Raw genomic sequence first — 23,157 nt, 5'->3', positions numbered from 1 at the left:
CTGTATAAACATCAGCAAACTCAGCTTCTTTCCAATAAAAATGTCCTCCATTAGGGGGCGATATGGGTAAAATATGTGAGTTTTTTTAATATTTTCCTAACCTGCATTTAAACTCTTTTTGTCCACCAACTTTTTTTTTCTTTTTCTTTTTTTTTTAAATTTATTCTCTGCATTATTTTATCAGTAGCTACGGTTACATGAGGAGTTTTTCATCTTTCTCGAATGGAATCTTTCTGAATTACTTTTTGAAAACGATAGTATAAATGAAAAGGAATATTCCAATCTCTGGTCTACATGCACCGCTGTAATCAAACAGAATAGTCAATGGGGCATGCTCAGAAAAACCTAAACATCACGAGATATCAAAGCTGGAGGACGGCAGTTTGTTTGTCACGGTGTTGCAATGCTCCGTATTGTGAGTTTGTCGTCCGTCCAGTCTTGAATTTATGTTCATTTCTTTCAAAGTTTGGATCAAAAACAAACTTTCCGCAGCAGTCCAGTGCTGACGGCTCGCCGCCATTTTTAAAGTTGAGGAACGTCTCTATTTGCATCTTACATCATAACTTAGCATGCGCTGAAAGAATGCACCCTGACAACTTCCCGTTTGAGTGGATACATGATACCTCAATCGGTTTGGGGAAAGGAATACTCCACCCCTGTGAAACCGATTAAATGTCCATTTGGATTGGCACTTTTCTTTCGGAATGAGGTGTATACAAAGGTTAAATTCTTTCCGTTTGCGCAAATAAACGGAATACAAGCAGAATATTTGGGCCCATGTATACGTGGCTAGTGTAATCTTGTCTTGTGTCCTCTGTTTTTGTTTTTTTTTTTTTTTTTGTTTTTTTATAATATGTAATGTAATGTAAATGTATACGTCTTTCAGAATAAGATCAATTTCAGTGCCATAATTGATACACTGTAGGGTGAAAGCTCGAAGGCCATACTGAAATTGCCTTTTGGCCATAATTGGGGATGGGTACCGAATTAAGTACTTTTATAGGTATTCCAAATTCCGTCCCTAGTCCTGAGTACTGATTCGCTTAAAATTAAACGGAGCCATGTTTTGATACCTAAACACATGCTGGTCTGACTTGCTGGTCAACCCTGGTTTGACTTCAGATGTGGTGATCGTTTTTGGGGAATTGGCTCAATGGCATTTCATATTGTGAAAAGTCCCTCCAGGGAGTTAAATGACACATTAATCACATGGAAAACTTGTCAGGCACTGCCTTGTCCTGCCTTTTCATTATAAAACTAAAACCAAATAAGTTTGTAGACCAGAGAATCCTGATACTTTTAATAATAAGGAACAGGAGAAAAACCTAAAGGTTAAAAGGAATACCAGGTGGCAGTGGCTCTGATCATAGATTTATGAAAGGAGTGACATTTCAGTAGGGAAAGCCAGCTGTGCAAACAGCCCTTCTCCCCATTATCACTCCCATTCTCAGGATAGTTTGCATATTGTTAGCTGACCTCTGTCTAAGCAGGCCCCTGGGAGCAGTCTCAGATCATAGTGTTGCTGAAGGGGAGCACACTCCACTGGTTATTGTTTAACAGCCACAGTAAGCATCTGGCTGCGCCTCCGGCAGGCTGCCTCCTCTCCTCCCCAGAGGACCATCAGACAGATGAGCAACCTGAGGCTCCTCCACACACACACATACACACAATGCCAAACACACTCCCTCAGAGGCCAAACAGGACCACAGAGACTAACAGGACCACTGTGAAAAAGTCAAGAGGCTCAGGAGAGCGACTACTGTACAAATAGAGACATGAAGTTTTATCTCAAACAAACAACATTGTGTGAGGCAAGTCTTTAGGATTACAGTAAACACTTATCAGGTCTGTTCAACATAGCATGAGTTAATTTATCCACCGGCCACTTTATTAGGCACACCAACTGCTTGTTAATGCAAATTTTCCAATCAGCCAATCACATGGCAGCAACTCAATGCATTTAGGCATGTAGACATGGTCAAGACGATCTGCTGCAGTTCAAACCGCACATCAGAATGGGGAAGAAAGGTGATTTAAGTGACTTTGAACGTGGCATGGTTGTTGGTGCCAGACGGGCTGGTCTGAGTATTTCAGAAACTGCTGATCTACTGGGATTTTCATGCACAACCATCTCCAGGGTTTACAGAGAAAGGTCCCAAAAAGAGAGAAAATATCCAGTGAGCGGCAGTTCTGTGGGCCAAAATGCCTTGTTGATGCCAGAGGTCAGAGGAGAATGGACAGACTGGTTGGAGCTGATAGAAAGGCAACAGTAACTCAAATAACCACTGGTTACAACCAAGGTCTCCAGAAGAGCATCTCTGAACACACAACACGTCCAACCTTGAGGCAGATGGGCTACAGCAGCAGAAGACCACACCAGGTGACCCTCCTGTCAGCTAAGAACAGGAAACTGAGGCTACAATTCACACAGCAACACCAAAACTGGACAATAGAAGATTGGACAAACATTGCTCGGTCTGATGAGTCTGGATTTCTGCTCCACATTCAGATGGTAGGGTCAGAATTTGGTGTCAGCAACATGAAAGCATGGATCCATCCTGCCTTGTATCAATGGTTCAGGCTGCTGCTGGTGGTGTAATGGTGTGGGGGATATTTTTTTGGCTCACTTTGGGCCCCTTAGTACCAACTGAGCATGGTTTAAAGTCCACAGCCTACCTGAGTATTGTTGCTGACCATGTCCATCCCATTATGACCACAGTGTACCCATCTTCTGATGGCTACTTCCAGCAGGATAACGCGCCATGTCATAAAGCTGGAATCATCTCTGATTGGTTTCTTGAACATGACAATGAGTTCCCTGTACTCAAATGGCCTCCACAGTCCCCAGATCTCAATCCAATAGCGCACCTTTGGGATATGGTGGAACGAGAGATTCTCATTATGGATGTTCAGCCGACAAATCTGCAGCAACTGCGTGATGTTATCATGTCAATATGGACCATGAATCTATACCATGACGGATTAAGAGAGTTCTGAAGGCAAAAGGGGTCCGACCTGGTACTAGCAAGGTGTACCTAATAAAGTGGTGTCTAGCTGGGTCAACAGTTTCATTATGAATACCACATGAGCTCCACGTGAGGAGGCTGACACATATAACACATATTTAATCCCCCCCAAAAAATCCTCCCACAGATCTATGCCATGCAAGAACTGGGAGTCATCTGACATGCTGCGGGGGCATCCAAGGGTTTGCCCTCATTGAAAGGTGTTGCTGTATGAAAATGTGTCACGTTCCCGTGATGTTTGGGGATGATAGATGATAAACAAATATGAGCCTGTGAGAAGCATGGCCTATTAATCATTTTAAAGGAGTAGAACATCTATGAAAATGCATTCATTTTCACTCTGCATAAAGCCTGTACCACTGCTTTCTTTCCAAAAGTTTACAAATCGATATCATATTTTGTTTTCTATCTTGTTTTCTATCTGTTCAACAGTGATCTGAAATTAAAAGCCTGTGGATTTTATGTATGAGCAGAGAACTGTGTTGGCATCAAGGAAGCTCCCAAGGAAGTCTTGTTCCACATACCAGTTTTATGACACCACACTAATGTAGAGTTATGAGTCTGGAGATTAATTAACTTTATTACTGGCACCACTTAGCCCATCAGAGTATTGATACTGAGTTACACTGTAGAACAATGAGCATATTAATTCTGAGTTATTAAAATGTTTTAAATAAAAGTGATGAGACAAAAGACGGATGTGTATGCTTTGCACTGCGGAGGACACCACACTGACCGATTCTAAGAGTATCAGCTTCTTCACGCTCAATATTCCAAATCTTGCAGCATAGAACGTAACTTCAGTGTAAACAAATATGACAGACAAACAGGAAAAAGTAATGATGGCTGTTTTCGACCTCCTAAACTTAAAAAAAAAAAAAAAAAAACACATACACACACACAAAAACAACTATTATGGAAAAATTTGTGGAGATGGCAGGGATATGGGCTGTATGAATAACAGTGCAAGTTGGTGGTGAGTTAAGTCATCATAAGATAGTTTTCTTTTAGGTTAGGCAACTAAGCCAGCTATCATCTTGATTGGCTTTGCTCCGGTACATGTGACAGTACACACTGTGTGTGCTGGGCTCCTCTCAAAGCGCCCCACACACTACAGGATTTCTAGTTGCTAATATTATACATGTCTGTTATATAAGATCTTTTAATCCGAGGCCTTCTGAGCAGCTCCAACTGGAAGAAAATCACACTTAACACACCCCACACCACAGGAAAATCACACACAATGCCATTTGCACACATCAGACAATTGGGCCTCTGCTGGATTTGATCGCAAGGAAGCGATCGGGACAAAAATCTGCCCAATTATCCTGTAGTGTGTACCTGCTTTTAGGCCTGTGTTTTCTGGGGTTTGGATGGTTTAGGTCAAGCTAACCTCAAATTGGGGTATTTAACTATTGCTGGGACCATTAGCTAGCAAGCAGTCCAGTGTTTCCACCTTGTCAAAGAGGAATTTAAAGCTGCTGTGAGGAACTTTGTGTCTATTAAAATAGTGGCGCCCCCTGTGGAGGATTTTTTTTTTTTTTTGCATTTTGCTGTTCTTTTTTTCCTTTACAAAAAAAACATGTCACTCAATGTGAATTTTTTCGTTGAAAAGAGTTGCTTGTGTTGTGTGGTTTCACGATTGTTAGCATTAATGTTAATATTTTAGAATGTCAGGCTTATAAGAAAAGTGAGCTGTCAACTTCACCAGATATGGAAATGTTTTTCTATTATTGGTATTATTGGCCAACAAGTTTAGTTTTGCCACTCTCTGAAAGATGAATTAAACGCTTCCCTGAGAAAATTTCTGTTTGTGACAATCTTGGCACCCCCTGCCATTATTGGTAATTTTCCCATGTAAAAAAGTGGTGAGATATGTTAGAAATGCCCTGCTTTTTACAGCAGTGGAAAAAGTTAAAACAGGCTGACTTCTCAGTGTAGTATTAATCATCATTGTCTATTCACCGCCCATGGTGGTTACAGGCATTTACAGTAAAACAGAAATACAGTCAAACATGTTAATGACCTTTTCAGCGTATTTCATTTCCCACCAACAACTCCTTGCAGGAGCATACACACAAAGAGAACCATTTCATTGGAAATTCTCAGTGCTGATGAAAACAGATTGGATATAATTTCCCAGCACTCTGTGTTTGAGTCCTCCATTCACTTCCAGTCTTTCAGCTGGCCATATCCCCTGCTCACTGAGCCACAGCTCTGAGGGACCTTCAATAAAACCAAACAAACAAACAAAAAAAGGGATTCAGCAACTGCCAGGAAACTACTGAGAGAGACATTACTGACACTTCCTGTGGCATTGACCAAAGACTCTGGTGTTTACTTCTTCTATTACACCTTTTCAAGCACATGGACTTCATGTACCCAGACAACAAATGCCCGGCTTGAAGAAGATTGCTTCTGCTGCATTTTATTTTCCGAGTCATACAGCCGCATTTTGTCTGCAGGGAAGCTTGACCTTTTATGTCACTTTTTAATTTCACTGACAGCATACAAGCTGCAAGTTCACACCTCGTACAACTTGTTCAGTCTACAGCCAGCGAGTGTGTCATCAGAGCAGCTGCTCGCAGTGTTTGTCATGCAGCCTAATGTGTACTTCTTGTATTGTGGAGGTGATTTGTGATCGACATTACAAAGCTGAGCAGATTTAACAGCTGGTAAAGGCTTTATGGCAAGACAAAGGAGGTCGCCTTTTATGCTGGTGAATGTTGAGAGTTAAATTGTACGCCGAAGTACAAAAGCTCCTTAACTGTGAAGTCATCATTACAAGAACCACAAGGAGCAAGATGTTCCCTGCTGTTTGTGATGGTCTGCTCAACACTGACACTTGTTTCTCTGATTCAGTGTTGGGATCCATTTCACCCATTTTGAATCACTGTTTCTGCAGTATACAAGCTTTACATGAAGTTTTGCTGAAATTACCCTATATTTTCTTTCCTACCCACTGTCAGAATCCTTTCTGAATAACATTTCTCCTGGCACCTAAAACGCATTACCAAAGGCACATTATACAAGTTAAATAAATGAGGAAAATCGAAGCATGAAGAAGATGACAGCAATGTTCGCCAGGCTTCAAAGGACACAAGAGGACACGAGGTGAAGCAGAGCTGGGTGATGACAACGGTCTGAATTAATGTACCTTATTATGTGATTAAGCAAAGTCCTTTCCTGCCTTTATTTTCTCTCCCTTACAGCCTCTGTCCTCTTCTATCCACATCTGCCCGCATCCGACCGTGACAGCCTGATGACCTCATCGCACCGCACACCAAAGACACTGCAGAGGTTTTTTTTTGTTTTGTTTCTTTGTGAGACACACTGAAGCATTTTTAGAACAAATGCATGCTATGAAAATCAGTATTGGTTTCTTTTATATTCAATGAACTGTTTAAATCCCATAAAATAAAAAAAAATGTGTTTGTTATTGTTATTATATATATATATATATATATATATATATATATATATATATATATATATATATATATATATATATATATATATATATATATATATATATATACATATAAATATGAAGTAGTTTCATTTCTGTAATGTAAATAGATGAGTAACAGTGATGGGATTTTAACAGTTTTGAAGCATCTGAGTTTTTTGAAAAGGATGATTTTAATCCTATTAATTAATTAATATCAATAATTTTCAGTCTACAAGCTATGATTCTTGATGCATCCAGACAAGAAACCTGTCATAAGTAGTTTAGATCAGCGCTAACAAAAGTGGGGGTTACAGATTATTTTCACAATCAAAACTAATTTGGAATTTCAAATTTCATCTATTATATAATTACATATAAAGAGATTTTTATCATTATTTATCTATGTCAATCTAGGCAAACAGAAAATGTTTGATCTGCTTTGCATTTTTCTCTGTGGAAGACCCTCAAGTGCCCCCAAGGTGACTGAACACCAAGGTAACAACAGTTTTAGTGGAGGCTGATTAATGTAGTGAACCTAGCAATTTGTGTTCATACTTTAACTGGCCTTTAATTGTTCTTTTTTGTCTGTTTTTGGGTCACCCTTTGAGTGTATTCACACAGCAGGCACCACTATTTTGGAGGTCATGAGCTAAAGGGTTGAGAACCCCTAATTGAGAAAAACAGTCAGTTGTGTGTAAACAGCTGATCATTTTTGTATGAACTTTGTCTATTCAGTTAAAGTTGAAAGGGCTTATTCTGTAGCTTTGTTGTCTTTGTCCAAGTCTGACAGCTGCTAGAGATATACTGAAAACCAGATTAGTCAGTCAATTATCCTACTCTGACACCAACACATTAACTGAATCTTTTATTGCTGTCATGAATCCAAGCTAAAATGGTGCAGACGGAGACTCTGAGCCAGCATGAGAAGAACCCGAAAGGACCCTTGAGCCTTGAGCATGTAAAGCATAGGAGGACAGTGCCCCAGCTCATTGAAAATGAGCCAGAAAAATAGAAATCTTCATAACAGTCCTCCAATGTCTTGTTACAGATGTTAATCCTTGCAAATGTCCGCGCCTAGGGGACTTCAGATTGTAACCGGCCTTGGAAATGAACCCAAGTGAGGACAGAAAGATTATACAATACACAACCAGTGTTGGTTCAGTTAGGGTTATGAGTAAAAAATTTTTTTTTGTTTGTTTTTTGATTTTTTGTGTTTTTTTTCTTGTTGTTCTTTCATTCTTCTTTTATCTGTCCTCCATGTCTATGTTCTGTTTCAGGGCTGTGGCCGCAACTAAATGAGTTAACAGTAAAGGGGGTGAGTCATAAGTATTACCAAATGAAAGTCTTCTTTCATATTTTCCCAGCCTGTAAGAGTCTTTATGTAATTATAAATACAGAATTAGCACATCTTTGAGCCGAAGACCTTTTATTTCTCCACTGGTCCCATTTCTTTCTGATATAGTAGGGTGACCATACGTCATGTTTTGCCCAGACATGTCCTCCTTTTTGGTCGCCAAACTATGTCCAGGGGAGATTTTGTAAAATTCCCTGAAATATCCGGGTCGGCTTGTTCTATGGACCATTAATACATATAATAAAGCACTGCACTGGGTCACTGGCATTTTTCAATTGTATCTACCTGTCAAGATGTTGAGCATCCACCCTGCATGCGTCACACTGCGAAAGACCTAAGCCATTCCATTTCTAGTGCTCAGCAAATTCCTTAAAAAAAGTAATAAGTTATAGTTACTTGTTACTTTTTCCCCTTTAAAATTCATTTTTCACAAATGTACATAGTTACATTGTAATTGCAGCCCATGTCCTGTGCCTGGCTAAGAAGTGCCAGGTCGAATAACAGCTGTTAAAAATCAGTGCATAGTAACATGACACATTTCACAGCTGGTAACAGCATTATAAGGTTTGAAATAGTAATTAATTAGACTACCATTACTGAAGTTTCCTAAGCATTATTTGCATTTTTGAACAAGAGAAAGTTATTTTCATGCAATGGGCTACCTCTCATTTTCTTTCTATTATTGTGAGGCATTATCTGTGTTAACGTTTTATAAAAATTTTTCTTCACTTAAATGTCTTAAATACATGTATTGTTTATAAAGCTACTTGATTGTCTTTGGGTAATTTCACAGTGTCTCCAAAAGGTCGGATAGGGTATCCTCTCTCTGAGTTTTCGGAACAGTCAATCTAATTAAAAGGACTTACCTCAGCTTCTTGACCTACTTCCTTTGCTGATGGGAAGCTCTCACACTCGGGTGGATTAACAAGTTCATGATCAGGGTGCAAATCACCAGCACAAACATGAATAATTCACCAACATGTGTAATTATTTCCTGCTGGTGGTCTTTTTGTTTCTTTAGCCAAAAAGAGGTGATGTGAGGTTTCAGGGGACCACGTATCATTTATTCATCATTTCTTGGTGAAACAGCTCTTGATTGAAGACAGCACAACAGCAATCCCCTGAAGAGAGGATGAATATGATCCCGCTCTCATCTCTGCAGCACAACCAAGGTAGTGTTGAGCTCTAAAGGGACACAGTGAGAAGAGGATGAGTCCTCTCGCCATCGCAGCTGAGACGAAATGAAACTGAAAGGTCCTCACCAGAGATGAGATGAAAAAAGACTTTCAATTTGAGGTGGTGTGAGGGAAAAGGCTTACTCTACATGCAAATAATACAAATAGAAGAGTGCATTGAGGGAAAGCAGGGACATGAGGCGGAGGTGTCCTAAACCGGCCTTCACTTCAGCCCTGGCTGGTGAGGAAGTATGAGGTTGTATTTGTGCCATCTGAAACTGAATTTGAATTAAAACATCGAATTTGAAACAGAAAAAATTCAACCTTTTTTTTTTTTTTACCTGAAACTCAAAAATACAGAAAAAATTCAACTTTTTCAATACTTTTAATTCAGAAACACTAATTTCAATTTCAGTTCACAAAAGGCAGATTCAGTTTTACAATTTAATTGCAATTCAGACCATTAGGTCATCTTCTGCCAGTCAAGGTGACTAATCAAGCAGATTCACAGACACCCTCTACGCGTACACAGACCCACCTGTGGTGATGCGTTCCATTAACCTCGGAACTGGGAAGAATAAACTGGGAGTGACGTCTTCTCCAAATAAGCATTGAGTTGGAAAAAAACGGGCCAACGTACTAGTTGTGTTAGCCATTGTTAGCACACCCTGCAGTTCAGTTCACAAATACCACACAAGGGATGTTAATAACACTGTGGTAGCATTTCCACAAATATAAGTTGAACAATACCATGTATACAGCTGATTTAGTGTTACAAACATTTGTCAGAAGTGCTTATGAACTAATTATTACAAGAGTTTAATAACTGCTTTTGAATGGGGGGCAGCCATCTTGGATTGTCAACTCGGGGTTGGTGAGGATCCTCCGAGTTCCCATTTTTATACTGGCTATTCCTTCTGGGGTTGCGGGATGGGTGCTAGAGCTTATCCCAGCTGTCATTGGCCGAGAGGCGGTAGCAGTCGCTAGTGTGTATGTGATTTCAAACATGATTATTCAGTCGCTGGTCTTCAGCCATCAATGAACTGACTATCGTCCCGCTCACGGGAGGAGGAGTACAGCTAGACACAACACAGGAGAGTCCACGGATGTGTAGAGGGTGTCTGTGAATCTGTGGTCGATTAGTCTCCCTGACGGGCATAATGTGAAGTAATGATTGTGCTGCTCTGATTTAATGTTGAATTTTGAAACAGAATCTGAAATTGAATTGTGTTTTTGAATTTAAAGTATAAAACGAGAGGAATTTTCATTGTTAAATATAATTTCAAATTCAATTAAAAAAAATAACACATTTAATTCCATTACCCATCATGCTTTTCAAATTCAATATTTTAATTCAAATTCAGTTTCTGGTGGCACAAATATAACCTTGTAAGGAAGTAAGCCGACACTGAGAAACAACCTTTAAATTGAATATTACTCCTTGTTTTTACAAATTATTAGGTGATATAATTCTTTGGTAAGAATGAATATTTTCAAACCTGATGCTTTTTTGACAATAAATATACAGTCTACTGTAGTCTCATATCGAAGGCTATTCCAAAAGCCAGGGCAAATCACTGTTATCAAAGTGTTTCCTGTAAGTAGTGCCTTGAAAAAAATCCCTCTGTAACCCTGAATGAATCAGCCTCACACTTGAGTAAACACATGTCACTGCTGGGCTTTTTTTAATGTCTGCCTTTGTCACATGTTGCACCAGGACACAAGTTTCCAAAGTAATCTTCCCATTTTGTTCTCAATTCCTGCTTCATCAACAAAGCCTTCATTCATGACCTGACTCAAAGATCACAGACCATTTTAACTTTTGATCTGGAGTAACTATCATTCACGGAAAAACACCAGGAGGGTGTTCAGAACATGACCTGGTTCAAGATGTGAGCATGAGCTGCTGCTATTTTCTGCACACCCCATGGGGTTAAAGATTACAACTGAAACTTTGCCATGGATTTTTGTCCAACCTGGGCAAGATTGGATAAGAAGACTTTCAACACTTTACTGATATACCAAGTTTTTTTCAATGTCCCAAATCTTCTTTCCCCCAAATAACTCTAAGTGGGCAATGATGCCAAATTTCAAAGGAGCACCAAAAATAAGTTATGATACCCATTTTACCATGTCCTGAAGAATGAGTCAACTGCAGTGTGGCCAAATTGCAAAAAATGAAATCTTAAAAGCCACATTCAGCTGACTAGCTCAGAAAAATGTCTTGTTTCAAGTTATTTGAAGACAAAAATTAGGTCTGAATTGCTTGTAACAGGTTAAAAAAAAATCTGACCATGGGTCAAGATAAAAGTTTATATATATATATATATATATATATATATATATATATATATATATATATATATATATATATATATATATATATATATATATATATACTTGTATCCAGCAATTCAGACCTTATTTTTGTCTTTAAACAACTGGAAATAAGACATTTTTCTAGACTGATAAGCTAAATGTGGCTCATATCAAGTGTAAAATAACAGTTTTAAACTCTATCACTCGATAGAATTTCAGTTTTTTGCAGTGCAAAAGCCCTAAAACACAGCAACAATGCTGCTTCCATCTGAGACATAAAATCCCACCACCGAAGTCACCCCAGTCAACTTATTGACCTAATTATTGATCCATTTACCTGAACAAGTCCACCAAATCACTCTATAATTGATCTATTCCTCTGACAACGAGGCAAACACAAGACACACAAGGCTCTTCCAAGAAAATACCACGTATCCAAATTACTCAGAAAAACATGGTTCATCAGACAGCCTGATAGCACCGACTTAACACACAGTTCGTTTGAACAACTTTATACATAATCTGCAGCTTTTTGAAGAGAGTATGGCTGTCGTAGCAACAGTTGGATCTGAGTTATGAATTTGGATTTACGAGGAGGCTTCTTCCACTAAGAGAGAAAATGAAACAAATCTACAGGTGAGAAAGAATTCTTTTTTATTTCTTCATGACTGTATTTTCAGTGTTTTTGTGTTACATCAGAAAAAAGTAATTATGCTGGAGCTCACGAAAGGCTGTGAGGGCAATGTGTGCCCGTTGCATCAGCCATCTTCAAGGACAGTGAATCCCACCGTCGAAAGAAGCACTTCACTCAACAATATTGTACTTCCACACGCTTATTCTCCAGTTTCCGGTCGTTCTCCGTCGCAGGGAAGAATGGAAGTGACATCATCATGTGTGTAGGTAAGCAGGTGGGTGAATGGGTTCCCCCAGGCTCCTCCAGCAAACCTTTGTTCTTTTCTGGCGGTAAAAGGTGCAATTAAATCCTCCCCAGCACAATGAATGGACATGTTTGGCAGTCCCTATGTGGTTGTCTTCCTCCCCACCTGGAGCAATATGCTCTACATTTGCTGACTCAATCTCATCAGCGCTGCCTTGTCTTGGTACACTCTGAGCTCTTGGTAAAGAGATGTGTAACTCAGGTAATGACCTTTTGCAGTGCTTCCTTTTTAGCCTTGGGGGGGTCCTTATTCTTGTTGTAGCGGTTCAAATGCAAGTTTATGAGTCTTGGGGTTTTTAGAGCTTGAGTAATGACTGTCTGCTCCAGGCCAGGAAGCACATGTTCTGACAGTTTTAGTGGGATTGACCAAAAAAAGTGGTGCCAAGCTGTAGGTGTTGCTCCAAGCCAGCTACTACTTTAATGTGACTCTTGAGTTTGGTGATGGTGGATGCTGATCCGGAAGATTTGATTTGGATAAAATGTTCAGAATTCATGTAAAGCTTGAATACACTTCTGATAAAAACCAAAGACATTCCGACTATTGTTTTGGTTCTCCCTGTAGAAATTGCAGGGTTTCGATGTCTGAGTTTGACCGTTTGATTTTGTATAGAATGGAAGCGTGGCTTCGCCTTTTACTATTGTATGGTTGACAAAAATAGTTATTATTTTTTTCTTTTAAGAGTCTAATCTCTTCTTGGCTCTGTCTTCAAGCCCTAAACCTTATTATACAATCCTCCAAAAATAGATGACAGCTGTCAATCAAAGTTAAACATGACATAAAGCCTTGTTTTTAACCTCTTAAAACTATCCATCCATCCATCTATCCATTCCTATACCGCTTATCCTGTTCAGGGTCACGGGTGGCTGGAGCCTGTCCCAGGTGTCATTTGGCGAGAGGTGGGGTACACCCTGGACTGGTCGCCAGTGAATCGCAGGGTGATTGACAGATAACCATTCACTCACACATTCACATCTACGGACAATTTGGAGTGACCAATTAACCTGGTGAGCATGTTTTTGGACTGTGAGAGGAAGCCGGAGTGCCCAGAGAGAACCAATGCATGCATGGGGGGAACATGCAAACTCAACACAGAAAGGCCCACCGGCCGAGGTGGGGATTTGAACTGGTGACCTTCTTGCTGTGAGGCTGCAGTGCTAACCGTTGCGCTACCTCTCAAAACTAATAAAAACAAAACTTTTCAGAAAAAGAGGAGCTAAATACAAGACATAATATCTTAAAATCACAACAATCAGATGTGAGTAACATTTCTACGAGGTGTATCAACTTTTTAAAGTTTGACCACAGTTCATCTGGAATGACTGGGGAGATAAAGTGTTTGACCTTTACTGCATCCAGCCACCAGGGGGACCTCACTTCAAGCCAAACAAGATGATGTTTATTTCTTTTATACACCCTAAGGTTTAACCTGTTAAATGAAACCAAACATACCTACAGTCAGGACTAACAGCCAATCGTGGACCAAGGTCAACTTTGCATTTGTATAAATCTAAAGCTCTGTACATCTCTGACATCTCCAAATGAACAAATTGATCATGATGTGAAAATATACTTCATGAACATCCAGACTTCAAAAAACACAACCCACCAAACATAGGTCGTTGGAGAGGCATGCAAATCATGTCAGAAGTGGTAGTGGGTCGGTCCGTCGAAGACCATATCTAGACGTCACAGTAACGTGCAAAATAGGTACAAATTTTGACCTCTAAATCTGACCTTTTTGGGGCATTGTAATGACGTTCAGTAATAGGACGTCATGTGCAGATCAAACCTGGACGTCATTGAGACATTCAAAATGGATCCAAACATATAGACATCATTAGTAGACCTTTTTTTTTTTACGTTAAATATACATCATTTCAATGTCACATTGCATAGTGGGAAAAAGGACTCTTGACAAGTTTAGAGTAAGGAAACAATGCAGTAAAGGCAAAAATTAGAGCAAATTGTTTGTTTCAGGGTTAGAAATTCATGAGGCTAAAAATGTTGTTTTAAGGGAAAAATAGTCTTAAAAACATCATTAAAAAAAAAAATCTGATCATAATGATGATCATCATCAGATCATCATTTTTAACGGCTTCAAAGCTTCTTAATGGAATCGATTTGTTTTGGAGGAAGCGACTCCACATAACTACTTTGAATGAAACTACTGACTTTGAGGAACAAACATTTTTATTAAAGAAGACTACGTTTTTAAAAACTGATGTCACCTCACACAGCTATCTCACAGATCGGTTTTGGTTCCTCAAAACGCCCATGGCTACAAGCTTACATAAGGGGCCTGAAACAATGTGTCCACTATGTTGTGGAAACTAAAACCCTGTGCTAACTCTGGCTTTTAGAATTAAAAGAAAATTCACACAGGCATCATTTTTAAGAATGATTTCCTTAATATCTGCTTTCTGTGTGTTCGAAATGTGTACCTACCAGAGGCTGGGCATTTCCAGTTAGTCAACACTATTCTTCGGTCACGTTTTGCCTTTGGTTATCAAACACCGTTTAATCTGCTTTAAAGAACAAACAAACCTGAGATAAGCAACCTGCGGCTCCATATGGGAAACGTCCCCACCTCGGCTTTATTGTGTCCAGCAGGTGTTTGTGCATCCTTACAGTTTACAGTAATATAATTAAAGTGACTGAGTACCACATTTCCTTCCCATCATTCCCAGGCACTTTAGCATCAAAACCAATAAAGAGTGTGTGTGTGTGTGATTGTTTACAGCGGGAATAGCTCTCTTGTAAGCAGCCTGTTTCTCCAATTATGTGTTCTCTGTGGCCACCTGTGAGATACACACGAGGAAGAAGCTGTCGATGAGCAATTTGACAACACAGGATGTTGTTAGTGGACAGCCTGGATGTGTTACATCATACATGTAATATTGTGATGAAAGGTTTGCTGAAGGGAAGTTTAATTTGGTGACAAGTGTAACAGGTGATAAAACACAAGTTTCAGCAGAAAATCACTTCAAAATAAGATATTTAAGGCTTCATGTAACATTCCTCCCAATATCATCTAAGAATAGACAGTTTTTAAGATAAGTCTTAAAAGGTAGCTTTCCACTATCTGTATGTTCATCACTTCATGTACTCAATTTTCTTCTATTAAGAGGTGAATCTAGTGTTTTGGAGGCTGAGGGCAAAACAGATTCACTCTAGCGTATGTTCAGGGACATGCAAAATAAAAAATAATCTTTCCACGGTAATTTTCCTGCTTTGTCCTTGCATATCCCCCACATTCTCTGACTTCATCCTCTCCCCTGCTTTCTCTCCCTTTCTCTCTACTTCTCTTGCTTTCTCCCAGCCAAGCTGTGATTGGCCGAGGCTTGTGACGACACATCAGAGGCAGGGGGGGAGGTGGGATTATAAAAGCTGTGCTCCGGCTCCGTTCAGACACAGAGCAATCTTTCTGCCTCCCAAAGCGTTTTCTGAACGGATTATTTGACCGCCACACAAACGAAACACCACTCTCACCAGCTGCTAGCTGCTGCTATGTGCAAAGGATTAGCATCACTGCCTGCCTGCTGCTTGGAAAGGTACATAATATGTGGTGCAAAGTCTCACATGGAACTTTGGATTGGACATAATTTGTTGAGGTTGTGGTGTAAGTTCAGTGATGTTAACCTATTTTGTCTTTTTCTATCAGGGCCAAGGAGTTGAAAGCAAGACTTGGGAGCATTATGCAAAAGTCTAACTGGATTCTATCTGGCTGCAAAGTGGGGCAAAATAAGTAAGTATAACACTCATTCTTATCGCTACACCCAGTTCACTTTGCATGCTTCGTAATTTGTGCTAGACTTGTTGAAACTAATCTTGTTTCTTCTGTTTTCAGGCCAACCCTGGAGGAATGTCTGAAGTGGAAAGACTCCTTTGAAAAGCTCCTGTCCAGTAAATGTAAGTTAACATGTCCATACTTCCTAATTGTTGCACATTTGCACACGGAAGAGTTTGTGCAAATGCATGCAGGAAACACGCTAATGGACACTTGCACTGAAATTTGATTATCATCACTAATCTCATTTTATGTACCTCCTCAGATGGACTGTGTGCCTTCACAGCGTTCCTGGTGTCAGAGTTCAGCGAAGAGAACATCGCTTTCTACTTTGCCTGTGAGGATTACAGGAATACCAAGTCTCTCGCCAAACTACCAGCCAAAGCACAGAAGATCTATGATGAATTCATCTGCAGTGATGCTCCTCGCGAGGTAAGGATTCATATATGCATTCTCTAAGTTGTATGAAAAAGTAGTCTCACACTATGACCAGCTTTTCCTATTCCCTTCATCTGTTTAAAAGCCAGGCATTGTCCCCTTTGCAAACAACCTCTCAAAAAACAGAACATCCCACTAATCCGGATCTGTCCCTTTGTCCCTTTTACCAGATTAACATCGACCACGAAACTCGCGACCTCACCAAAGCCAACATGCAGGCACCGTCGCCATCCAGCTTCGACACAGCCCAGCACAAGATCTACATGCTCATGGCCAAAGACTGCTACCCACGCTTCCTCCGCTCTCCAGCCTACAGAGACCTCGTGTGCCAAGCCAAACCGAGCAGCAAAGCCCCCAAGCAGCCTCGCCAGGAGAAGAAGGCGTGAAACTCTCCCCCCGTGAGCCGACGAAGGATTGTTTGTGGTTCACCCCTTTAAGGGCTGAGATGGCAAGACAGGCATGGCATTGGATGCTGCATCGAGATGCTGGACGCGGGTGCAGACACAGATTGTCATGACGGGAGCTGTTGAAGAGTGTGTTCTCTTGACCTGGTCTACAGGAAGACACAGAAGTGTTTAAAAGAAAGGAAAAAAGAGGAAAGCTTCACTGGACATTCGTGTGAATGAGGCTTGGGCAGAAAATGAAAAAGTGACAAGAGGACTGAAAACGCTGCAGAGCACTTTTCTTTGCCATTAGGCAAACTTTTTTAGTTGTGATGTGTAATGTCCTTTTGTCAAAGTCTTACTCTGTTTGTGAACAGGTTACTTTATGGTTTAGTATTTAATTGTATTTATTTGCAAATCATGTTGCATTGCTATCAAACTGAACTGAAGGAAAATGTGCAATTCTATTTATAAATTTGTTATATTTATATCACTGTTGACTTTTTGTACATATCTGGAAATGAATTTAATTATTAAAAAATAAAATTTTTGAAAATGCTGAAACAACTTGTCCTTATTATCCATCACTGTAGACATTCTGTTGAGTCTTCACACTATTCAAGGCACTTCTTTAGCCCAGTGACATAGATACAGCCTCAAATGTAAACACACGTCAGGTGAAATTTGCACATGACTACAAAATCCCATCTACGTGTTAATTATTGACTCCACCTGATATAAAATCGACAAATACATATTTATGACGAGTCGTTCTGCAGCTGATGTTGTGTAGAACTGTTATTCACCAAGGTGACCTCTCTGCTCTGTTGTAAACACTTCAATGACAGCATGGTCTGCTCTGAGCTGTGATCTGGCGCGGTGTGAAAGAAAAAGAGCATTCGATGCAAACAGGAAGCGCCAAGCGATGATGTGACAGAATGAACGTAAGACGAGGAGCAATAAAACTTTAGCATTACCTTAGCAACTGTTTGCACCAGCCATCAACTTTGGGTAGTAAATGACAGCAAAGCTGTTGCCAGGATGGAGCATGATCACTGCTGTCTTTAAACTTGATACATTAGAAGAAGACACAACAGAGGGATAACACAACCCCCCTAAAAGCTCTGTAGTTAGGTAACAATGACAATGATTACATTATCTGCTTTGATCTCATGAAAATGAACCACTCCTGTTTTGATTGTTTTGGTGTACAAACCGTGGCTGGTGGTCTATTTTGTGTATTCAAATGTCATCAGTGTAAAGTGGAGCCGGTGTCAGGTGGATAACAGCTGGTCCACATGTCGGCCTGATGCATAGAACATCTTGTAATGCTGCATAGTAACCTTTGACATTTTTATCTTGATACAAGCATAGCAATGACCATCTGTAATGCTTGTTTTGTTTTGAAGGTTTAACATATTGTGAACAAAGCAGTGGAGAGAAAGTACTCTGGTTTGTAAATCAGGTTTTAATCTTGTCAAGAGTTTTTCCAATCATCTAGAGCACTCTGCCGTCCCATTAACTAGTCCAGTCGCTGCCATGGCTTAAGGATTGTTTGTAGCATGGGCTAAATATATTGACAACAGGAACCATCGTAATGGTGGCTAATAAAGTAAATAAAATGAAGTATGAGCATCCAAATGCAGACAGAAAGTCTTAACCCAGTAGTTAACAATTTCGCACATTTGTTGCTTCTCCAATTTCATGAGCATCTGATATTGGACTGATTCTGTAATTGTTTCTGTTTGAGGGGCTGTGAGGAGTTTGAAGTGATCTTTTAAAAGGCTCCTTTCTAGCTATATGCTTGAACATAATCCACTCTTTAAAATGAGATTATCAGAGCCAATATCCCTGGTTACAGGTTATTTTAAATTGCTACTTAGCTTCCAGTTGAGGTCGTCCAGAACCTGATTCTCCCTGACAACACCACGCTGGTTGGCGAAGTTTAGTAGTGAGAACATGTTTGATAAAACACAGAGATGTGTGTTTTTCTCTGCGAAAAACAATTTCTAGAACTAATTTTGTATTGATGGGGGACACTGGAGCCAAACATCAGGCAGAAAAATGACATAAGAGTAGAAGACAGCTAAACAGGAGAGTGATACAGCCTGAGCTAAATGCTAATTAGCCTGCAATGTCTTTTCGCACCAGGGCTGCCAGCTGCGCTAAATATAAACAGCTACTAAACTACATCCAAACTGGCAGTGTTAACTTGTTGTCACGTTAGCCTACAGATACCTCTGAGCACTGGGCTGCTGATGTCGCTAACACATAGCCAGCCGCTTTAATGTTAGCTTAATGTCACGTTTCAAATGATAGTGCAACGTAACTGCACTGATAAACATCTGGTGGTGCATTGTATACAGTGAAAAGTTGTCTTGGATCAAGAAAATTTGTTTCGATCCGATGTCCATTTAATTCCTAAACACACACCTCACTGAAAGTCATATACGACAGTGTGTGAGGGAGTGCAATTAAACCAGATCCTCCTCATAGCAAAAGTGACACTGAATCAAGAAAATATGTAAAAAAATGCTCAATTAGCAGTGAAAATCTTACCATGTACTCTTGGTGTCCCTTGGTTTTCCGTTTAAATAAAGGCAAAATAAGAACAAAACAAACAACAATCTACATGCTCAAAACAAACGCCTTCCTCTGAACTTATGTAATGGCGTCACCAGCTCTAAAGAAGTAGGGAGGTTATTTGGAAGCGGTCACACTAAACATATCCAAAGCACACTATTGTGAAATTCTGTTTGTCTGTTGACAGCCTTTTTATGACGTTTGTGATAACATCTCACATTTATCTCCCATCACTTCAGTTAGGAGGAAGTCATTCACTGAAACAAAAACCACAAACCAAACACTGACTGTGAGCTCTTTTCAGTGGAACAACTTTCCCTACCAATATGAACTTCCAGTGGTGATACTTGGAATACTTCTTTCAGGGTGTAAACACTTCCTGTGAAATTGATGACTTAACAAGCTTTAACAAGTGAGCTGTTTGAAAGTCACTTTTAAACAGCCTTAAGGATGACAGAGGACAGTGTTACAATTGTAACATTTATACTGAGATTTATGCCCAAAATGACACTTTAAAAATAAAGCTCCAGTCCTCAGGATACAGCACAGCTGATCCCTGCTCCATCGCGAAGGGTAGGACAAAGGAGGGATAGTTTACCAGAAACCAAAACTCTCTTTCCTCTTTTATGTCCAAAATGAGGTGTGGAAATTTTTTTTTTATTTTTATTTTTATTTTTTTTGGATAGCTACCTTTTTGGAAACAGAAGGTCATCAGGCTCCAGGCATTGTTGTCATCATAAAACACCAAAGTTTCAACAAAATGTTTCCTATTTAAAGAGACAGGCAAGGACTTTCTGTGAAGAATACAACTGTGCAGTGTTGTAGAGGCATTCCTCAATGGATGCTATTGTGAGGCCAAACAACCACATGTATGAGATTTGATACTCTTTATATTTATCAGGAAGTTATTACTTAACACATACAATGATGAAAGTCAAATTCAAGATTTTTCTGGTAACGGAATAAAAAAAAAAGCTGTAAAACTAATCAGAGGCAAAAAAAAAAAAAAAAAAAAGATCTGAAGTCTTTCAATAAGAGTCAGACTTCTCAAACTGAAACAGCAACATTAAATTGAGTTGTATTCATGCATCTTTTCCATGATACTGTGCCTTCTGGTTCATAGTTTTTCCTTAAGTACAAGCTGCACACATCTCAACCATCAACACACATACTATAAACCCATTCATTATTGCCTCCTTTAGGCCACCATCCTATGACTGCTAATAGTGCGTCAGCAAACATGAGTGCTGATGATTGTAAACATAAAGCATGACAAAGGCATCATAAATCTGTATGACGCCATGCATTAAGCACAATATGTGGTTATAGATAACATCACTGCACTTCCTGTAAAGCAAGCCTCTGTGAGTCTCATTCTCATGTGCTGTGCAGCCTGCAGCAGCACTGTGAAGTGTGATGCTGACCCCTAGTGGATTGGTTTATAATTGCTATGTTTCTACAGCCAAATGTTTGTCACTGAAACACTTTAAAGGTGGGAAGCAAGGGTGTGGGAGAAAGAGAAAACAGATGCAGACAAGAGCGTAAGAAAAGTAAAAGTGAAGGTAAAAGTTAAGGCCTTACTGTGGATGAGGTAGATGATGTTGTCACACAGGAAGAGGTAAATCCAAAATCCAAAATCCAGACATGGAAAAACAAGGCCAAAAATGATGTAATCCAGGAAGGTGAGGCACTGATCCGGCACAGGTCGGAGTGGGTGCAATGGTTTGGCTTTTAGAAATCACACTGTTGATTCCTCATTTTTTTTAATGTAACTTTAATACTTCCTTGAAAGTTAGGGTTAGTAGTCCAGCCAAAATTAACTTCCAGTTTTATAAGATAATGTTCTCAAAGGGTAAAATAGAAATACACCTTTCTATCACTGACACCCCTGGGCACAGGTGAGAACAATCAGGAGCACTTGTTCTTCTTCTTTGTTTTTTTTGGGGTGGAGGACAGTTGGCAAAGATGCTTAGGTGCATTACCGCCACCTACTGGTATAGAGTGTGGACCTGATAGTATAATCTAACTTTTTCTCTTCAAATAAACAAATAAATAAACCAGAAAAGTAAGAAAAAGGTGATAATCATTTCCTCTTAAGGAAATAAGTAGATACGGCAACAAAAAATCTATAACAGCCATCATTTGACTTATTCTTGAACAAGAGTATCAAATATTTCCTGATTCATCCTCTGTTTTGCTTTCTGCTGTCTGGCATAGACAGAGAAGATCTGGCTGATTTGGGAAGATTTTCATGAGTGCAGCCCACATACTCAGCTCTGTTGTTTATCCTTCCTTACAAATGTGGCACCAGTTCAATGGACAGTGTAGAGGCCATTTTAAATTGTTTCTTGCAAAGAAAATTAATTACAGTTCATATGAGTTTTTTGTTTTAAGTTCTAGGTATCAAATTCATTTAAATATATTAGCTGTAGAACAATTAAGTAGGTAGTTTATGTTAAATCATAGATTTATTTAGACCGAAGAGCTTGGTTGTGGGTGGAGTTTTGGTTATTAGGGCAGTCAGTTCAGGTGTGGGGGTCAGTCTTTTGTTTCAGGGTGAAGGGGGTTCATGCCAAACGTTTTTGTGACTGTGTAATGGAAAAAGTCTTTACGTTGGATCTTTGTGGAATGAGGTTCCTAAGAAAGGAATGACAAGAATGGAGCTTCCATCAGAAAAATAAATGGATCATGGAACAGACCTGTGAGTACTGGACTTACTTTTAAAAGTGGACACGCATCAGAACAACAGCTAAGGCTCCTCTCTTTCAGGTGGCTTTTAAACTCATGGCAGGATTTGCTACTATAGACAGACTTTCAAACAGTATAAGATGTATTTCAAAGAAGCATTGTTACAAAGAAATGATCCACAAATGACCCATACACATTTCCAAAACTTTTCTGCTAAGTTTACATATCAGGGCTGGGGACACATTCAGACAGATAGGAAAACCATAGAAAAACAACCAATGACAGGAAGTTTCCCGATGAAGAGAAGACAAAATGAGCTTCAAAATAAAACAAGAAACGAGATACTGATTAACTTTCGAACAGGAAGAAACATGACTGTCCAAATTTAACCACATAATTCCCAAAATATGTGAATTTAGTTTTTAATTGAAGGATAATCACGTTATATTTTCACCTAAAATGAAGAAGAACCAAATAACCATCCCCTAATACCTAACTGATGACAGACCTGTAACCAGTATAAGTCAGTTAATGTTACCATTTCACATAAAAAAAAATCTGATATCACACATTCGTCAGTACACTGGCATAACTTTTAAGGAAGGTGACACGTGTAATACTTATGCTTTTGCGATTACACCATATAACGATTGAATGCGACTGATTCCATAATTGGTTAAAATTGGTGGAAATTTCATATTAAAGACTTTGACACCAGCAGAAATGTAAACTACACTTTTAAACAAACAATCATGTTCAATATTGTTTCAGCATATTTTTGATACAAACCCTTATTTTTATTTATTTGATGCATTTTAAATGTGTAAATTTACAGCATTGAAGATAAGAAGACTAATCTGTAAGAAGAATTACACTGAGATAACCCAAATCTCAAAATAGATTCACATGCATTATCTTCTCATAATTTAAGCACACATTGTCTTTCTCCTGCTTTATGTGATCCCTTATTAACATTTTTATTCCATTACATGTGCTTGACTCAAACAAGCTCCAG

General features: G+C 39.3%; 1 protein-coding gene and 1 long non-coding RNA gene across 2 annotated transcripts; one reads left to right on the top strand and one right to left on the bottom strand.

Moving 5' to 3' along the window:
* Nucleotides 1-4,997: 4,997 nt before the first annotated feature.
* LOC141789567 (uncharacterized) lies at nucleotides 4,998-21,149 on the bottom strand. The gene is made up of 4 exons (XR_012598216.1): nucleotides 21,036-21,149; nucleotides 8,698-9,016; nucleotides 8,117-8,199; nucleotides 4,998-5,252 (listed from the first exon to the last, which is right to left on the bottom strand). It is a non-coding gene; the product is annotated as an uncharacterized LOC141789567 (long non-coding RNA).
* rgs16 (regulator of G protein signaling 16) lies at nucleotides 15,678-17,438 on the top strand. The gene is made up of 5 exons (XM_074668178.1): nucleotides 15,678-15,814; nucleotides 15,925-16,008; nucleotides 16,111-16,172; nucleotides 16,316-16,482; nucleotides 16,659-17,438. The coding sequence occupies exons 1-5, from the start codon at nucleotides 15,771-15,773 to the stop codon at nucleotides 16,872-16,874; spliced, it is 573 nt and encodes a 190-aa protein (XP_074524279.1). The 5' UTR covers nucleotides 15,678-15,770; the 3' UTR covers nucleotides 16,875-17,438.
* Nucleotides 21,150-23,157: the final 2,008 nt, after the last annotated feature.

This window comes from Halichoeres trimaculatus, unplaced genomic scaffold, assembly GCF_033239565.1.
Source record: "Halichoeres trimaculatus isolate MK-OKI-2021-1 unplaced genomic scaffold, fHalTri1.1 fHalTri1_scaffold_4, whole genome shotgun sequence".
Lineage (NCBI taxonomy): Eukaryota > Metazoa > Chordata > Actinopteri > Labriformes > Labridae > Halichoeres > Halichoeres trimaculatus.
Note: the sequence above shows the minus strand (reverse complement) of the source record. Positions and strands in the feature narration are given on the sequence as shown.

What these genes read in the sequence shown, in the direction of transcription:
- rgs16 (XM_074668178.1), top strand. Translation starts at nt 15,771, where the DNA reads ATGTGCAAAGGATTAGCATCACTGCCTGCCTGCTGCTTGGAAAG. An exon ending in AAAGCTCCTGTCCAGTAAAT is followed by an intron (nt 16,173 to 16,315) that starts GTAAGTTAACAT and finishes GTACCTCCTCAG; the next exon opens with ATGGACTGTGTGCCTTCACA. An exon ending in GCAGTGATGCTCCTCGCGAG is followed by an intron (nt 16,483 to 16,658) that starts GTAAGGATTCAT and finishes CCCTTTTACCAG; the next exon opens with ATTAACATCGACCACGAAAC.